The sequence below is a fragment of the Petromyzon marinus genome, chromosome 34 (genome assembly GCF_048934315.1).
Source record: "Petromyzon marinus isolate PM22_M1 ecotype Great Lakes invasive population chromosome 34, UKy_Petmar_22M1.pri1.0, whole genome shotgun sequence".
In the NCBI taxonomy this organism is placed as follows: domain Eukaryota; kingdom Metazoa; phylum Chordata; class Hyperoartia; order Petromyzontiformes; family Petromyzontidae; genus Petromyzon; species Petromyzon marinus.
The window spans coordinates 12,938,253-12,950,950 of record NC_133700.1 but is presented as its reverse complement, the minus strand read 5'-3'; the positions used below and the strand labels follow the sequence as shown (position 1 = coordinate 12,950,950).

The window sequence follows — 12,698 nt, the reverse complement described above, 5'->3', positions numbered from 1 at the left end:
TGCGCAACACGTTACCACGGTGATTTGGGGCCATTGTACAGTGAAATTATTAAAGATATAAACACTGATGGCCATAGATATTTTGTGGATTTAGTGGCATTTAGCAGCTGGCGAGAGAGGCTATTTTAACAGCCGAGGAAAGTGAACAAAAACCGTTGTTGTATTGTACTATGCTCCAACATCTTTGTTCCCCACCGTCACCAACCCGCACTGACCAGCGTGGTGAAGCCGTGTAACGCACACGAAGCCGGATGGCGCAGAGACCCCTCATCCTGTAGCGGATGGTCAGAAGGGCCGGGACGAGTGCACGAGTGGAGGTGGACGGCCACAGCGCTTTGTCTTGTTGTCTTCACTGTGCAACGCACTTTACTGCTCTGCCCCTCTTACACGCCTCCCCACTCCCCCGCCCTGTGCTCCTCCGCCACAGCGAGAATTCAGCGTGGTGTTCGACACGACACAACTCACGGGGAGCGAGGGCCCCTTAGAGTTCACCCTGCAAGCGAGAAGGTGCGTTCCCACAGCAGTGTGGGTTAAGATGCCAGCTTGTGTGTCTGTGTGTGTCTGGGTGCTCATGGCCAAAAACAGTGGTAAACATTTGAACCGGTCCTAGACCACCCCTAGGTCTACTCAGCCTTAAATAAGAGTATCTGGTGCAATGTGTAAGCATCAGCACTGGGGAGACGAAGACGGACAGGTGTGGTGTTGGGCATCCACCTCCTCATGTGCCAGTGGCGGTCTTCATACGTGCTCGCTAACAGCACTTGCCCCAACGGTCTGTTTTTGTCCTTGAGCAAGTGTGAGGAATGTGATGAGTTCACACATCCTTGGAAGTTCTGGACACAGTCCTCTCAACTGTGTCTCCGGCAGGCGACGTTGCACTGGTTGGATGATGTAACCCGCGTGGCCGGCCAATTACTCAATTGGGATTGTACACATAGCAATCATTTCCCCCTCCTGGAAGATTAGTACCCCAGGTCAATTGCAAATGAGACCATGCCGGTCTCCTGAGTTGTCACCTGTTTAAACAAAATAAACTTGAAGCTCGATCTCATGCAATTATACTGATGCCACAATTCTAATAAAATCATGAGAAACACAAAAATCACTGTAGCACTAAATCAACGAGGTGCGGCACAAGAACGCATTTTTATCTCTCAATGTCTTACATCTATTGTATTGTGTCTTGTTTTTTTTTGCGTTTGTGCTTTTTCATTATCCACCTTTGGTAGCTGGAGTCTCCCTTGAAACGAGAGACTCGGGCTCTCACGTGGTTTAGATAAAGACTTTTCCATTTGTCTGTGTTCTCACGGGTGCGCCAAGCCACCCCCCACCCCACGTTACTATCGCCGCTCAGCAACCACTTGCCCCCACCCCCGCGACCCCATCAACGTTTGTTTTTGCCGCCGGCCGCTCGGTAACAATTCTACCGCGAACAGCGACTTGTGCCGCTACTAAGACGCGGTGTTTGCGCGCGCGTGCGTGTGTGGACACAGCGCCAGCCCAGAGCACGCCTCCATGCTGGAGGACAACGACCTGGTGCTGCGCGTGCCGCTGCGGTTCCAGGTGGACACGACCATGAAGGGGTAGGGAGCGTCGCGCTTGCCCCACGGTGCCTCCGTCTGGGGGCCGCTGCCGCGTGTTGGGGATGCCGTGTTGGGCCTGGGGATGCCGTGCAGGCCTTGAGATGGGGAGGACCTCTCCCGGGAGTGTGGCACGGTGTGTGCGTGAGCACGGCGGGAGAGTGTTAGTGCACGTGGTGCGAGTGCACGTGGCGAATGAGCACGGCGAGTGCGTCTGGTGAGTGTGCGCATGCGGTGAGCGAGGCGGTGAGCTCTGCCTCTCCGCTCTACCAGGACGGTCAATCCACCCTCGTTCGTGTACGGAGGAGAGGCCACCAACAGCAGCCAATTCGTGCGACTCGACAACGCCGACTGCCTCTACCAGTGGATCAACTTCTCCCTCCAGGTTCTGCCATATATACCCCCCCCCTCCCCTGCATATTTTATTCGTTTGATGAATGGTGGAGGTGCCCGGGTGGCCACGGGGTGGTTTAGTCTGCGACACTCATTGCTGGGCACACGACGTGTTGTGCCCCTCACGTGGACATAGACGCCTACTGTTGAAGGGACCTCAGTGAGACGTCTTCTGAGACTGCTATCCTCCAACAAGTTGGTGTATCGTTTACTGATAGATTTCAGTGCAGGAATTACTTTGTTCCACGATATGACGCCGCTGGCATCATAGAGATAGGGGAAATAAGAACACAATGGAGCAAAGAAATTAACACGAGCCCACGCCTGCATCGTTCATAAACATTCAATATATTTTCACACTGCTCAACCTCAGTTCGTGCAAAGACTGGCAATGTTGTGTCTTACACAAACATTCATATTCGCCAGGTTTTAAATATTTAGATAACCGGTTTGAAATGGCCTCCTGCGCTTTGGTCGGTGGCTCGGTTCGGCTTGCACAAACGCCACCACGCCACCACGGCACGACGCCACCAGGCGCTCACCAAAAATCTACACGGGTCGCTCGCACGGTCTGGGCCCCTCGGAGCCGAGGGCCGGGCCCTGGCGGCCGGGAAGTGGCCGGAGCGGCCCAGACGCGGGGGGCCGGCACCGCCGCTGTCCTTGGCGTGGGCTGCTCGCTGTGAACATGCGCCAGCTCGTAGGAAAGCGACACATCTCCCACCGGTGTTTCCTGCGGGAGGCGGTCGCTAAGTGTTTCACCGAGTCTCCACCTGTCTAGCGCGGAACGTTGTCAGCGCTGTTGCTGCTGCCGCTGTTGTTCGCCCACCGCTTGTCCGATTTTCTTTGTTCTGGTGCATGCACGTGCGTCTTCCTGGAGTGGGGAGCCGGAGCATAGTGGTTACCGCACTGTGCTATGACCCTGGTGATCCGAATTCGATTCCCGGCCACAGAGACGAATATCTGAACCAGTTCTGATCCTGTACGTATGTTGAACTTCTTTCGCACGGCACGCAGCCAACCTTGCTCATTGGACGTGAGGTATTAGAATCCAATTACTTTGTCCCATGACAAAGTATATTATAGAGGTACGTGAGGGGAAATAAGAACACAATACACCGAAGAAAGTAAGACGAGCCCAAACCAAAAAGTCGACTCAACCTTAAATGAGTGCCTGGCGTTTCAGCATTGCGGAGACAAAGGTGGTCAGGTGCGGTAGCCGGCCAAAGCACAACCTCATGCCACCGTACCGGCCTTCACAGCTGCTCTTTACCAGTACTTGTCCCAATAGCTTATGTAGGCTATATGGGGGAGCTTTGTCTCGTGGTGCAGGGTGTGTGTCAGTCTGGTGGGAGGCTGTGGGGGAGGGGGTCGTGGCACTCCGCCAGAAAATCCGCTGACTCTGTTCCACGTTTCCTGCACCAAGCGGATTCTTTTTTTCTCTGCTCCTTTGATTTGGCGTTTTTGTTGTGCGTGTTTATTGATGTTTATAAATATCATTATGCTGAGCAGGGGATGTACTGGGATACTCTTCATGCTACATTTAACAGACTAATACTGCACTCTTTCTGCCATGTACGTCTTTAAATACTCACTGTGTGGTATTAGAATAATCTGATGAATCGTTGAAGGCCCGACTTAATGATGATAAAAACATAAAATAATACTTGATACAATTAAACATCCCATTACAGACCCCTGTGAAAAGTTTTTAGTCTCGGTGAGACTTCACTGCATCACTGTTGTTGTTTTATAAGTCACGGGCAACTGCGATGTATGCTACAAACTCAGATACCTGAGTTTGATTCCCAACCACGGTCAAAATCAGTCGTGAATGGAATCCGAGCCAGTTAGGGTTGCTCCCTGCTTCACTCGGGCAAAATGGAGATCTTTGTATTTGTGTTCCTATGTACGTACGTGTATGTCTGGGTGGGTATGTGTTTATTTGTGTGTGCGTTTGTATACAGCGATGTACCTGTATGTAAGTGTGTATGGTTACGTGTGTATCTGATCGTCGATTCTCCGGCATGCACACACAGGTGATAAACTTCGGGCCAAGCCCCCTGCCCAGCTCCAGCGTCGAAGTCCTCATCCCCAACGTCCTGACGGAGGATGGGCCGGAGCTCTTCCACGTGCGGCACATCAAGGTGCTCGCCTCAACACTCATCAACCCATCGCACGAGTACGCACACGGGCGCGTGCACAGCAACAGCCATCGCTTGCTACTAAGCGGCGGCGGCGACGTCACCACAGTGTGCCTGGCGAGGTGCACTTCGAGGCCACGTACACGCGACTTCCGGTTCCCATCTGCCCACGCACGCTCTGCGACGCGTGTTCGGGTCATACCACGTGCTTAATAGTCTCATCCTTTTTAGTTTTAGTGTCGTTTGGCACGATGTCCGACGTTTCGCCCCACATGCCGAGAGCATCTTCGAACAACCGGTTCCCGAAGAGGTTCCCAGCGCATCGTAGCCGATTCCCTGCGACACCCTACGCAGCGGCACCGCGCGCGCTCGCTCCCTCTCGCCACACGAGGGGACGCTGGGCGTCAAGCCGTCACCGGCATGGGAGCGGCGTGCCAGCGCGCCGTTTGGATTCGCGGCGAGCTTCCGGCGCGAGAGAGACCGGCGAACGATGCAGCGCATCACGTTTTGGCTCCGTGGGCTAAGGGGGTGGGCCGGCGGTATGGATGATGAAGGGGGCAGGTCGCTGGCGGAGTGATGCCCCCCCCTGCGTCAGTGCTGCTCCAGGTGCTCCGAGGGACCGTGGCGAGGCTGCGTCTTTAGACTTCGGAGCGCGCAGTATGCGCACACAGTTGCGGTGTCAGGTGACAGATCAGAATACAAACTCAGAAAAACAAGTTCAGTGCTGCAGTACGTGCAGTGCAGTCTGTGTTCGCTAAACACAATTAGCAGATGTGCATTTTAAACGCAGAAGGCCGATTTTTACAACTCATCTGGATAGCCTCTGTGAGAAAGCTTTGCCAAAAGCGTGTATCCCACAGGGCCCTTTAACAATTCTAAACAAATACGGAAAAAAAACTGAGTAACCCTTGCACTCAGATGAGAAATGTGAAGAGCTCCACTCTGTTGGTGATTCTGATGGTTGTAATTCCACACTTCTATCGTAGTTACCAGCAGTGTAACTATATAGCGAAACCAGCGCTTACAGCTACTTGGCACAGAGGGTTCACGCTAGCTTCGTTGGCTTTAACAACCGGCGAGTGTCGTTTATTTCACAGCCGTGAGGTTCTGCCGCATTTGAGGATCGCGTCGTTTCTCATGCCCGCCGCTGTCTCCGTGCCGCGCGTGCCGCCCCTGCCGACAGATCAACAGCGCCAACGGGAAGTGCTTCACCAAGGTGCCCTCGCAGATCTGCCTCGTGCCGCACGACTCGGGCAGCTTCTTGCGCACACTTTTCACCATCTTCAACAAGTCCGGCCGCAAAGTGCTCGTAAGTCCCCTTATACCTTCCTGATCGCCCGTGGGGACTTGTGTATATGTTGTATGCATGTTGTATGTTGAATTTCTTTCGCACCTAGGCGGCCCGACTGGGATCCTGGGTTCAGATCCAACCACCGCAGTCGATGGTCTCAGTCCAGTAAACAATTGCTGCACAAATCATCCATCATATATATCTGAGGACTGAAAAAAATAATATTACCATTTGACAGGCATGAGAAGAACACCTCCAGAGCTGCAGAAAGTGGAGCACTGCCCCGACTGCGAATGAGTGGAAATCGAGGATCTCATATGTAGTTCTGTGATATCAACTTCCAGAGGGCACGCTCCATCATGGGGGGTGTTTAACACATTTTTTCCCAATAGTTTCAAATGTAAATGTGTTCCTCTGATGGTGATGCTGACAAGCACAGTTGGTAATTTTTTGGGATAAAAGAATACATACCACGTGAGTTTGGAGGCCGTAAATTGACACCACTGGGCATTCGAGGGGGAAAATCAGTTTTGGGATCAATTTATTTCATAAAATGAAGTTTATATTTTCTAAACATTTAGGTCTGGTGGGGGTATTGGGGTGCCACTTTGCCCCCAGACCCCCACCCCGCCATGTCCGGGTTTCTCTGCCATTTGTTAATAAATTATGAAATGACGACAGTGGACCGCTCCCAATCGTGTCCCAACAACACTGAGATCTTTTCTCCAGAAATGGAAAATAAAGGACTTGAATGTGGTTATTAGCACAGTTGACTATGTATGACACACATCACTGATGACTGCCCACCACAACACGCATCCTCTGGTGCAACAAGTGGACTCCACCACCAGCTACCACCCCGGATGCTGCTGTAGCATGCCTTAAAAATACAATTGTAGCCCTGTTGCTTTTCTCAAACGCCATGCGGCAGGAGAGTAAAATGTAATAATGGTCACGAGGCTCATCGTCTCCATGAGCCGATACAGCATCGCCGGTCCGCCGCATCTCAGTGGGCCATTCCCTCCCCGTGCACCGCAGGACTGCGCATGGCGGGGCGGCTGCCTGGTCGTCGGCTGTCAGCTGGGGAACATCGACAGTGGGAACTCGATCTCCATCAACGTCAGCACCCTGCTCAACACCAAAATCCTGGAGAAGGTAAGCCACGGCCCAGCATAGCGTTTGGCTGCACCATCGCCACCCCTGCATGGGTGAAAAAAATTGGTCGGTCGGACTGACGGCGTCTCACCGTGGCATTCACGTGCAATTGCTCCCTGACCAAGAAACGCAAATTACATCTCTCTGAGTTGCAGTCTTAATTGCTCGGCATGCTAAGGCGCAGCCCTGCAATGTCTTTGCTTTTGGCACTGCTCCAGAGAGCTCCTCTAGTGGAGGCCCTTACATCTCGAGAGAGCTCCTCTCGAGGATATTTGGCCTCCACTTGCACACTGACCAGACATCTCGGAAGGTACGGACAAACCAAGCCCAAATAAAAACCACTTCACGATCACCACCACTAATGATTGCCCACATGTTTAAAGTGTCTGCAATGTGCGCTCCGGAACGTGGAGCTGCAAGGCATGTGAAATGTTCGACGTGGCGGGCGCGTGAGTCAATAAAAAAAAAACACGCAATGTGGAGCGGGGGCATTCACGCCTGTGTGGGGGCTGTGCCACTGCAGGACAGCTCGTCGGTGATCCAGTTCCTGGTGGACGCGAAAGTGCACCTCAACCACAGCCTGCACATCTATGAGGCACCGGGGGGCAACCCAGACGGCACCACGGTGAGCGGCGGCGCGTGTATGTATGTGTGTATGTGTGTGTGTGTGTATGTTTGTGTGTATGTATGTATGTGTGTATTTATGTGTGTATGTATGTGTGTGTATGTTTGTGTGTATGTGTGTATGTATGTGTGTATGTATGTATGTGTGTATGTATGTGCCTTGAACCTCTTTGACACCGTACGTAGCCAACCGCGCTAATCGGAGGTGCGGCGGAAGGACAACAAACTAAACACTAAAAGCTGTTCTAATGAAATTTGTTTTTAATCTAGATGATATAAAAGTTAATAGCTCCAATGGCTTCCTAATACCAGAAGGAAGAGTGTTCCAGGCGGCCGCAGAAGTACATCTGAAAGCGCGCAATGCGGTGCCCGTCTTTGTTCGATGGTTAGCCAAAAGCCGCTGCTTTTGGCTATGTCCAGCACAGTCCTGTCCAGCACAGTCTTGTTTACGCAAGAAAGCCCTCCCTGAGTCTCATTACCCTTCGTGAGGAGGGGCCTGCCAAGTTTTCACAGCAGGGAGCAATGCTGCTATGGCGAAGTGGTAAAACTTGTGCATCACAGCAATAAGTTCGTCTCGGGCCCTTCTCTGTGTGGACTTCATCTGTTCTGAATGGGTTTCCTCTGGATTTTCTGGTTTCCTTCCAAAGCTAAAAACAAATCAAAGTAAATGGTATTGGCCAAAACATCCCAATGCTGATAAATAGCCTGCAAATAACACAGAGGCTTTCGCGACCAATATCATCCATAATACCTGCAAATTACTCACAGCAGCAACACGGTTGCCCTCTACTACGAAAACTTGACAGGGCCCTCTTGAACAAGAGTATTGGGTTAAATATTGTAGTGGTAGTAGTAATAATATAGTAATGTGTGTGTACGCTTCAGGTGGTGTTTGAGGCCCTGCACGACCTGCGTCCGCGTGGCTACGTGGCCGTGTGGATCATTGCGCTGAGCCTGCTCATCGGCATCCTTATCTTCATCCTGCTTGCTGTCGTGCTCTGGAAGGTGTGGCTCGACGGGGCTCTCGCCCGCTTGATGTTGCGTGTCCCAGGCTGTCCCGCACGAGGTCAAACCCTCCTTAATGAGGAGGAAAAGAATACTTTAGTATTAATTAAGTGTTAACTTGAAGCTTTCGTGACTGCAGGAATTCATATTCTTTGGGTCTTTCAGTAAAGTGACGTAGATAAGTTCAAAGAAAATAACAAAAAACTACGACGTTTCGATCGCAGAAAAAAATCGTAGTTTTTTTTGGTTATTTTCTTTGAACCTCTCTAAGTCACTTTAGGGAAAGACCCAAAGAATATCAGTCAGGTGCCCGGTCATGGTGCTGCAGTGATACGATTGCATCGGTGTTGTATTCAACCATCTGGGGGTGACGTCAGTGGCATCATCACTCCAGTACCATCGTGGCAATGGTTAATGACAAATGGGATGAGTTTTTTTTATGCACAACTGCTAGGGGCAGACCCTTCATTGTTATGATAATTATTATTTTTATTTCATCTAACTTTAAAAGTTGAGCTCCTAAACTCTCTAAAGATGGCAACAGTGGCATTAATGTGCACACAGCAGATCCAATACCGGGTCTGTTCAGAAAAGTTTCTCATGGGCGATGCAAGAAAATGAAACAAATCCGAAAGAACTATGAAAGGAATCCCAGGGTATTCACGTACGATCCCGACTGTTGAAGCGCGACACGAGTCAACCTTGGAAATGCCGCGGCAGCGCCTCGCTTTGTAAGAGTATCCGCGGCGGCCGTGCTCTTGATCTCCCATTGATGACGAATCCATTTGTCGTGCCGCGTGTCGTGGGTCTCGCTCAAGCCACGTGCGGCGCAGCAGCAACCGAGGCTCCCTGCGTGGAGGCCTCCCTAATGCCGGAGAGAAATCTGCAGATGCCAGCTTCTTTACATCGTCTCGTTTTATTTCCCATGCCCACAGCTCGGCTTCTTCAAGCGCTCGTACAAGGAGAGGATGCAGGCGAGCAAGCAGGAGAAGGAGAGCCTGGACTGAGCGGCGCTGTGGGGGAGTGGGCGTGGCAGCGCCGTGGCCACGAGTCCCCGGCGTCGTTGAAGCGTGGTCCCGCGTCGCCCACGCAGCCACAACCGCTGCACGGCGTCGCGGGCGACGCGGGCAACTCGCCCGCTCTCTCGTTCGGCCACCAGCACAAATCACAACCGACCGCGAGAGTGAGCATGGACCCAGAGGAGGTCTGGCGATCGCAGCCCCTCGCAGGAGAACAAGTCCGCGGCGCATCCTGAGTGCGTCGCACAGGTGCCGACATTCCGCAGGCTTCTATCTTTGCGCGACCCCTCGCAAGCCAATCAATCCTCCTCCCTGCTCAAGCTGCAAAAGCCGTCGTGGCCCCTTGCCATCGGGTCATCCTCCTGACAAATAAAATGCGGCGTGCGATGACGCAGCATCTCTGCTTGTGATGACCACAGCGCTCGTCAACTTGGAGATCCTCCTTCGCGGCGAGGGGAGTGCGTGCGGCTGCATTTTGTGAATTCCCGGCGGGGCGAGTGGATCCCACGGCAGAGCCTCCTCTGAGAGTTCATCTGAACGACCTCGTAAACTTCTGGCATCCGAGACGATGATGAGCGTTCGGGTTTGATAGACACAGTGTATATTTTTTCAAGAGGACATTGGGAAAAGTGCTGCCTTTTTGCGTGAAATGAATTCACTCTGTTAATAAGTTAGAAGGAGGCGTTGAACGATGAAATAGATGGTGACGCCACACGTGGAACTGATGTGCTCACCCTCGAGAGCTGAGCGCTAATCTCCACTTTTCTCATGGAAATCAGAAGAAGATGTTTTCCGTGCCAGATGCAACTCTTGGCGGAGCACAGTGCCTTTCCGGACACCGAGCAGAGACCATCGTGTGTTTATTCAAAGCCCGCGTGTGACGAGTTATTTTGAAGCTCTGCATTTTCATTTTTGGTGCTGCCCATCAAACCGAGCCTTTGTCCAGTTAGCAATAAAACTAAGCATGTTTTATTTACACGGTGAATAAAACTACACGGGCAATAAAAGCAACGAGCTCAGCCGATTTGACCCACGAGCACATTCGCTCCGCACGTGGAACAATTTATCAGTGAGGCCTTTTCCATCCTCCACCCATGGCATTTCCGTATGCCGCACGTCCCCTCCGACGGACGTTGGGGGTGCACGGAGGCCTTCGTGAGGTCTGCCGCTCCCGCACTGGGAGAGCCGCCGTGCCTCGGCACTCTACGTGATGCCGCCACCGTGTCGCACGATGCTGTGCACCGAGCCGTGCTGTACCGAGCCGTGCTGTACCGAGGCCTGCTGTACCGAGCCGTGCTGTATCGAGCCGTGCTGTACAGAGCCGTGCTGTACCAAGCCCTGCTGTACCAAGCCGTGCTGTACCGAGCCCTGCTGTCCAGAGCCGTGCTGTACCGAGCCGTGCTGTACCGAGCCCTGCTGTACAGAGCCGTGCTGTACCGGGCCGTGCTGTACAGAGCCGTGCTGTATCGAGCCGTGCCAGCTAATCTGACCGATGCTGGCACCTCACCAACTTTGCCTCCAGTTGCCGTCGTAATCCACTGGCGTCGTTGCGATAGCGAGCATTTCCGTTCGCGAGGTCTCGAGACCTGAAAACAGTGCGTTAAATGAACATCCACGTGAATTTTTGTTGTTTATATACATATATATAAAGCAACTCAATCAATGAATGCCAAATAGTGTAACTGCTGTACAGTGCGACGATTTTGCAACAACATTCTCTGTTGACTTTTGTTCGCTTTACAAGTTGACCACTGTGTGGTGGGGGTTAGGATTCTATGAAAATTCGCAAGTCTAGCGAGGACGTCCGCTCGGAAGGTTCCGCTGGGGGGGGGGGGGCTACGATGAATTTAAACGTTCAGCAGAAACGCAGAGTAACGGAAGTTCTTGCGATTCCCACTGGAATTTAGAATTCTTTCTGGGGTCCCCGAGCACATGTTGTGGAATCATTGTGAAATATTTGTGAGGGGCTGTTGGTGTGAGGAGGAGGGGGATGTGCGCTGACATTGATCTGCCCCAGCTGACTGCCCGCTCGTCAAGGGGAGAATCGCCCTTTGCGGAGTTTGTTGTGGAGAGACCCGGATCGAGACACCCAAATCGCCCTTCACCAAATAATTTCTTCCAACGTGACTGCAGTAAATTGCCTCTTTTCTGCACAACAGTGGCAAATCACTTTAAACAATTATAAGGTGTTTTAAAAAAAATAGTACAAATATGTAAAAACCCGTTTATTAAAGACATTTAGACAGTGTTTGTATAGTGTGGCACACGAGTGTAGTGTTTTTTACAAGTTTTATATTCACACACACACGCAACTGTACCATAGCTCTCACCGCATTGCCGGACTCACTGTGGCCAAGAGATGAATGCGTTTTATTTTTGGCTCAAGTGAAAGAAAGCTTCCTGCGTTTGAGATTCCGAACGTCTCGTTGAATGTAGCCAAACACAGAGAATGAGCGTCACAGCAGCGTTTGAATAAATGAAAACTTCCAGACGCCTTCATTTGTCGTTGCTTTTGTGTGCCTGCACTGCTTTTTGCTGCACAACTTCCCGATGAATCCTCCAGGATATGATTCTCGTTGGAAATCTACACAGACATTTAGTATTGTACACCCGTTTCATTATAAATACATCCTTTCTCGTGTTTATTTTTCAAGTAATATGTTCTTGAACCAGGTGAGAACTCGAGAGACCAGGATGAGTCTCGTTTGTAAAAGATAATAAGAAAAATCAAAATAAAAGCTCGCTGCTAAAACATCCGACACAATGTAACCGGTATTGGCCAAACAACCCAATGCTGAAATATTGCACTGCAATCACAGTATGGCACTCGATTGCATGTACGTTGACCTTCTTACGCGCCGTACATAGCCAACCATGCTAATGAGAGGTGTAGGGGAAGGGCAACAAAACTGGACACAAAAACATTTCTAACAAAAATAAAAATCAATTCAGATGTGAAAGTGCCGAGCTCCGGTGGCTATGCACGATTGGTATCGGATAGAGCAGCAACATTGTACGCAGCCCTCGTGCGGAAACTTGGCAGGACCCTCCTGAAAGAGTGACGAGACTCAGCGATGCTTTCCTGGATAAACAAGCATCACAAAACTGAAGTAAATGATCAGAATCTATAAATGGATCAAGCCCATTGGATGCTAGTTCAGTGTCCTCAGACAGGATAAACCAACCAGAATCTCCGCCCAGGAATCCCACCACGTAAGTAGACATCTCTCCAACACCGTTTTTTTTATATGTTACCAGGTAAGGCCCACTGAGTTATGGAGTTATTTTTCAGAAGCGACCTGGCTATCACAAATGATCGTTCAACGAAGTGGCTTATCACGTGGTAAAGTATCGCAGCCAAATACTCTAAACGCGTCTTTCTAAATGTCGAGGGGAAAACCGGACGACCCGGAGAAACATCCGCTCGACCACTAGGAGAGAGAGAGACGTGCAAACTCCAAATACACAGACGTCAGGTTCGGGATCGAAC

General features: G+C 51.2%; 1 protein-coding gene across 1 annotated transcript in view; it reads left to right on the top strand.

Annotated features, from left to right (window-relative positions):
- The window catches only part of ITGA9 (integrin subunit alpha 9), an 83,812-nt gene extending 72,113 nt beyond the window's left edge, over positions 1–11,699 (top strand). Inside the window, exons 20-28 of the mRNA XM_032965788.2 lie at positions 428–507; positions 1,494–1,583; positions 1,854–1,965; positions 4,010–4,117; positions 5,298–5,423; positions 6,444–6,560; positions 7,084–7,185; positions 8,070–8,189; positions 9,125–11,699. Of these exons, the coding sequence (XP_032821679.2) occupies positions 428–507; positions 1,494–1,583; positions 1,854–1,965; positions 4,010–4,117; positions 5,298–5,423; positions 6,444–6,560; positions 7,084–7,185; positions 8,070–8,189; positions 9,125–9,196 (927 nt within the window). The 3' untranslated portion in view covers positions 9,197–11,699. The remainder of the gene's footprint in view (positions 1–427; positions 508–1,493; positions 1,584–1,853; positions 1,966–4,009; positions 4,118–5,297; positions 5,424–6,443; positions 6,561–7,083; positions 7,186–8,069; positions 8,190–9,124) is intronic.
- The last annotated feature ends 999 nt before the right edge of the window (positions 11,700–12,698 follow it).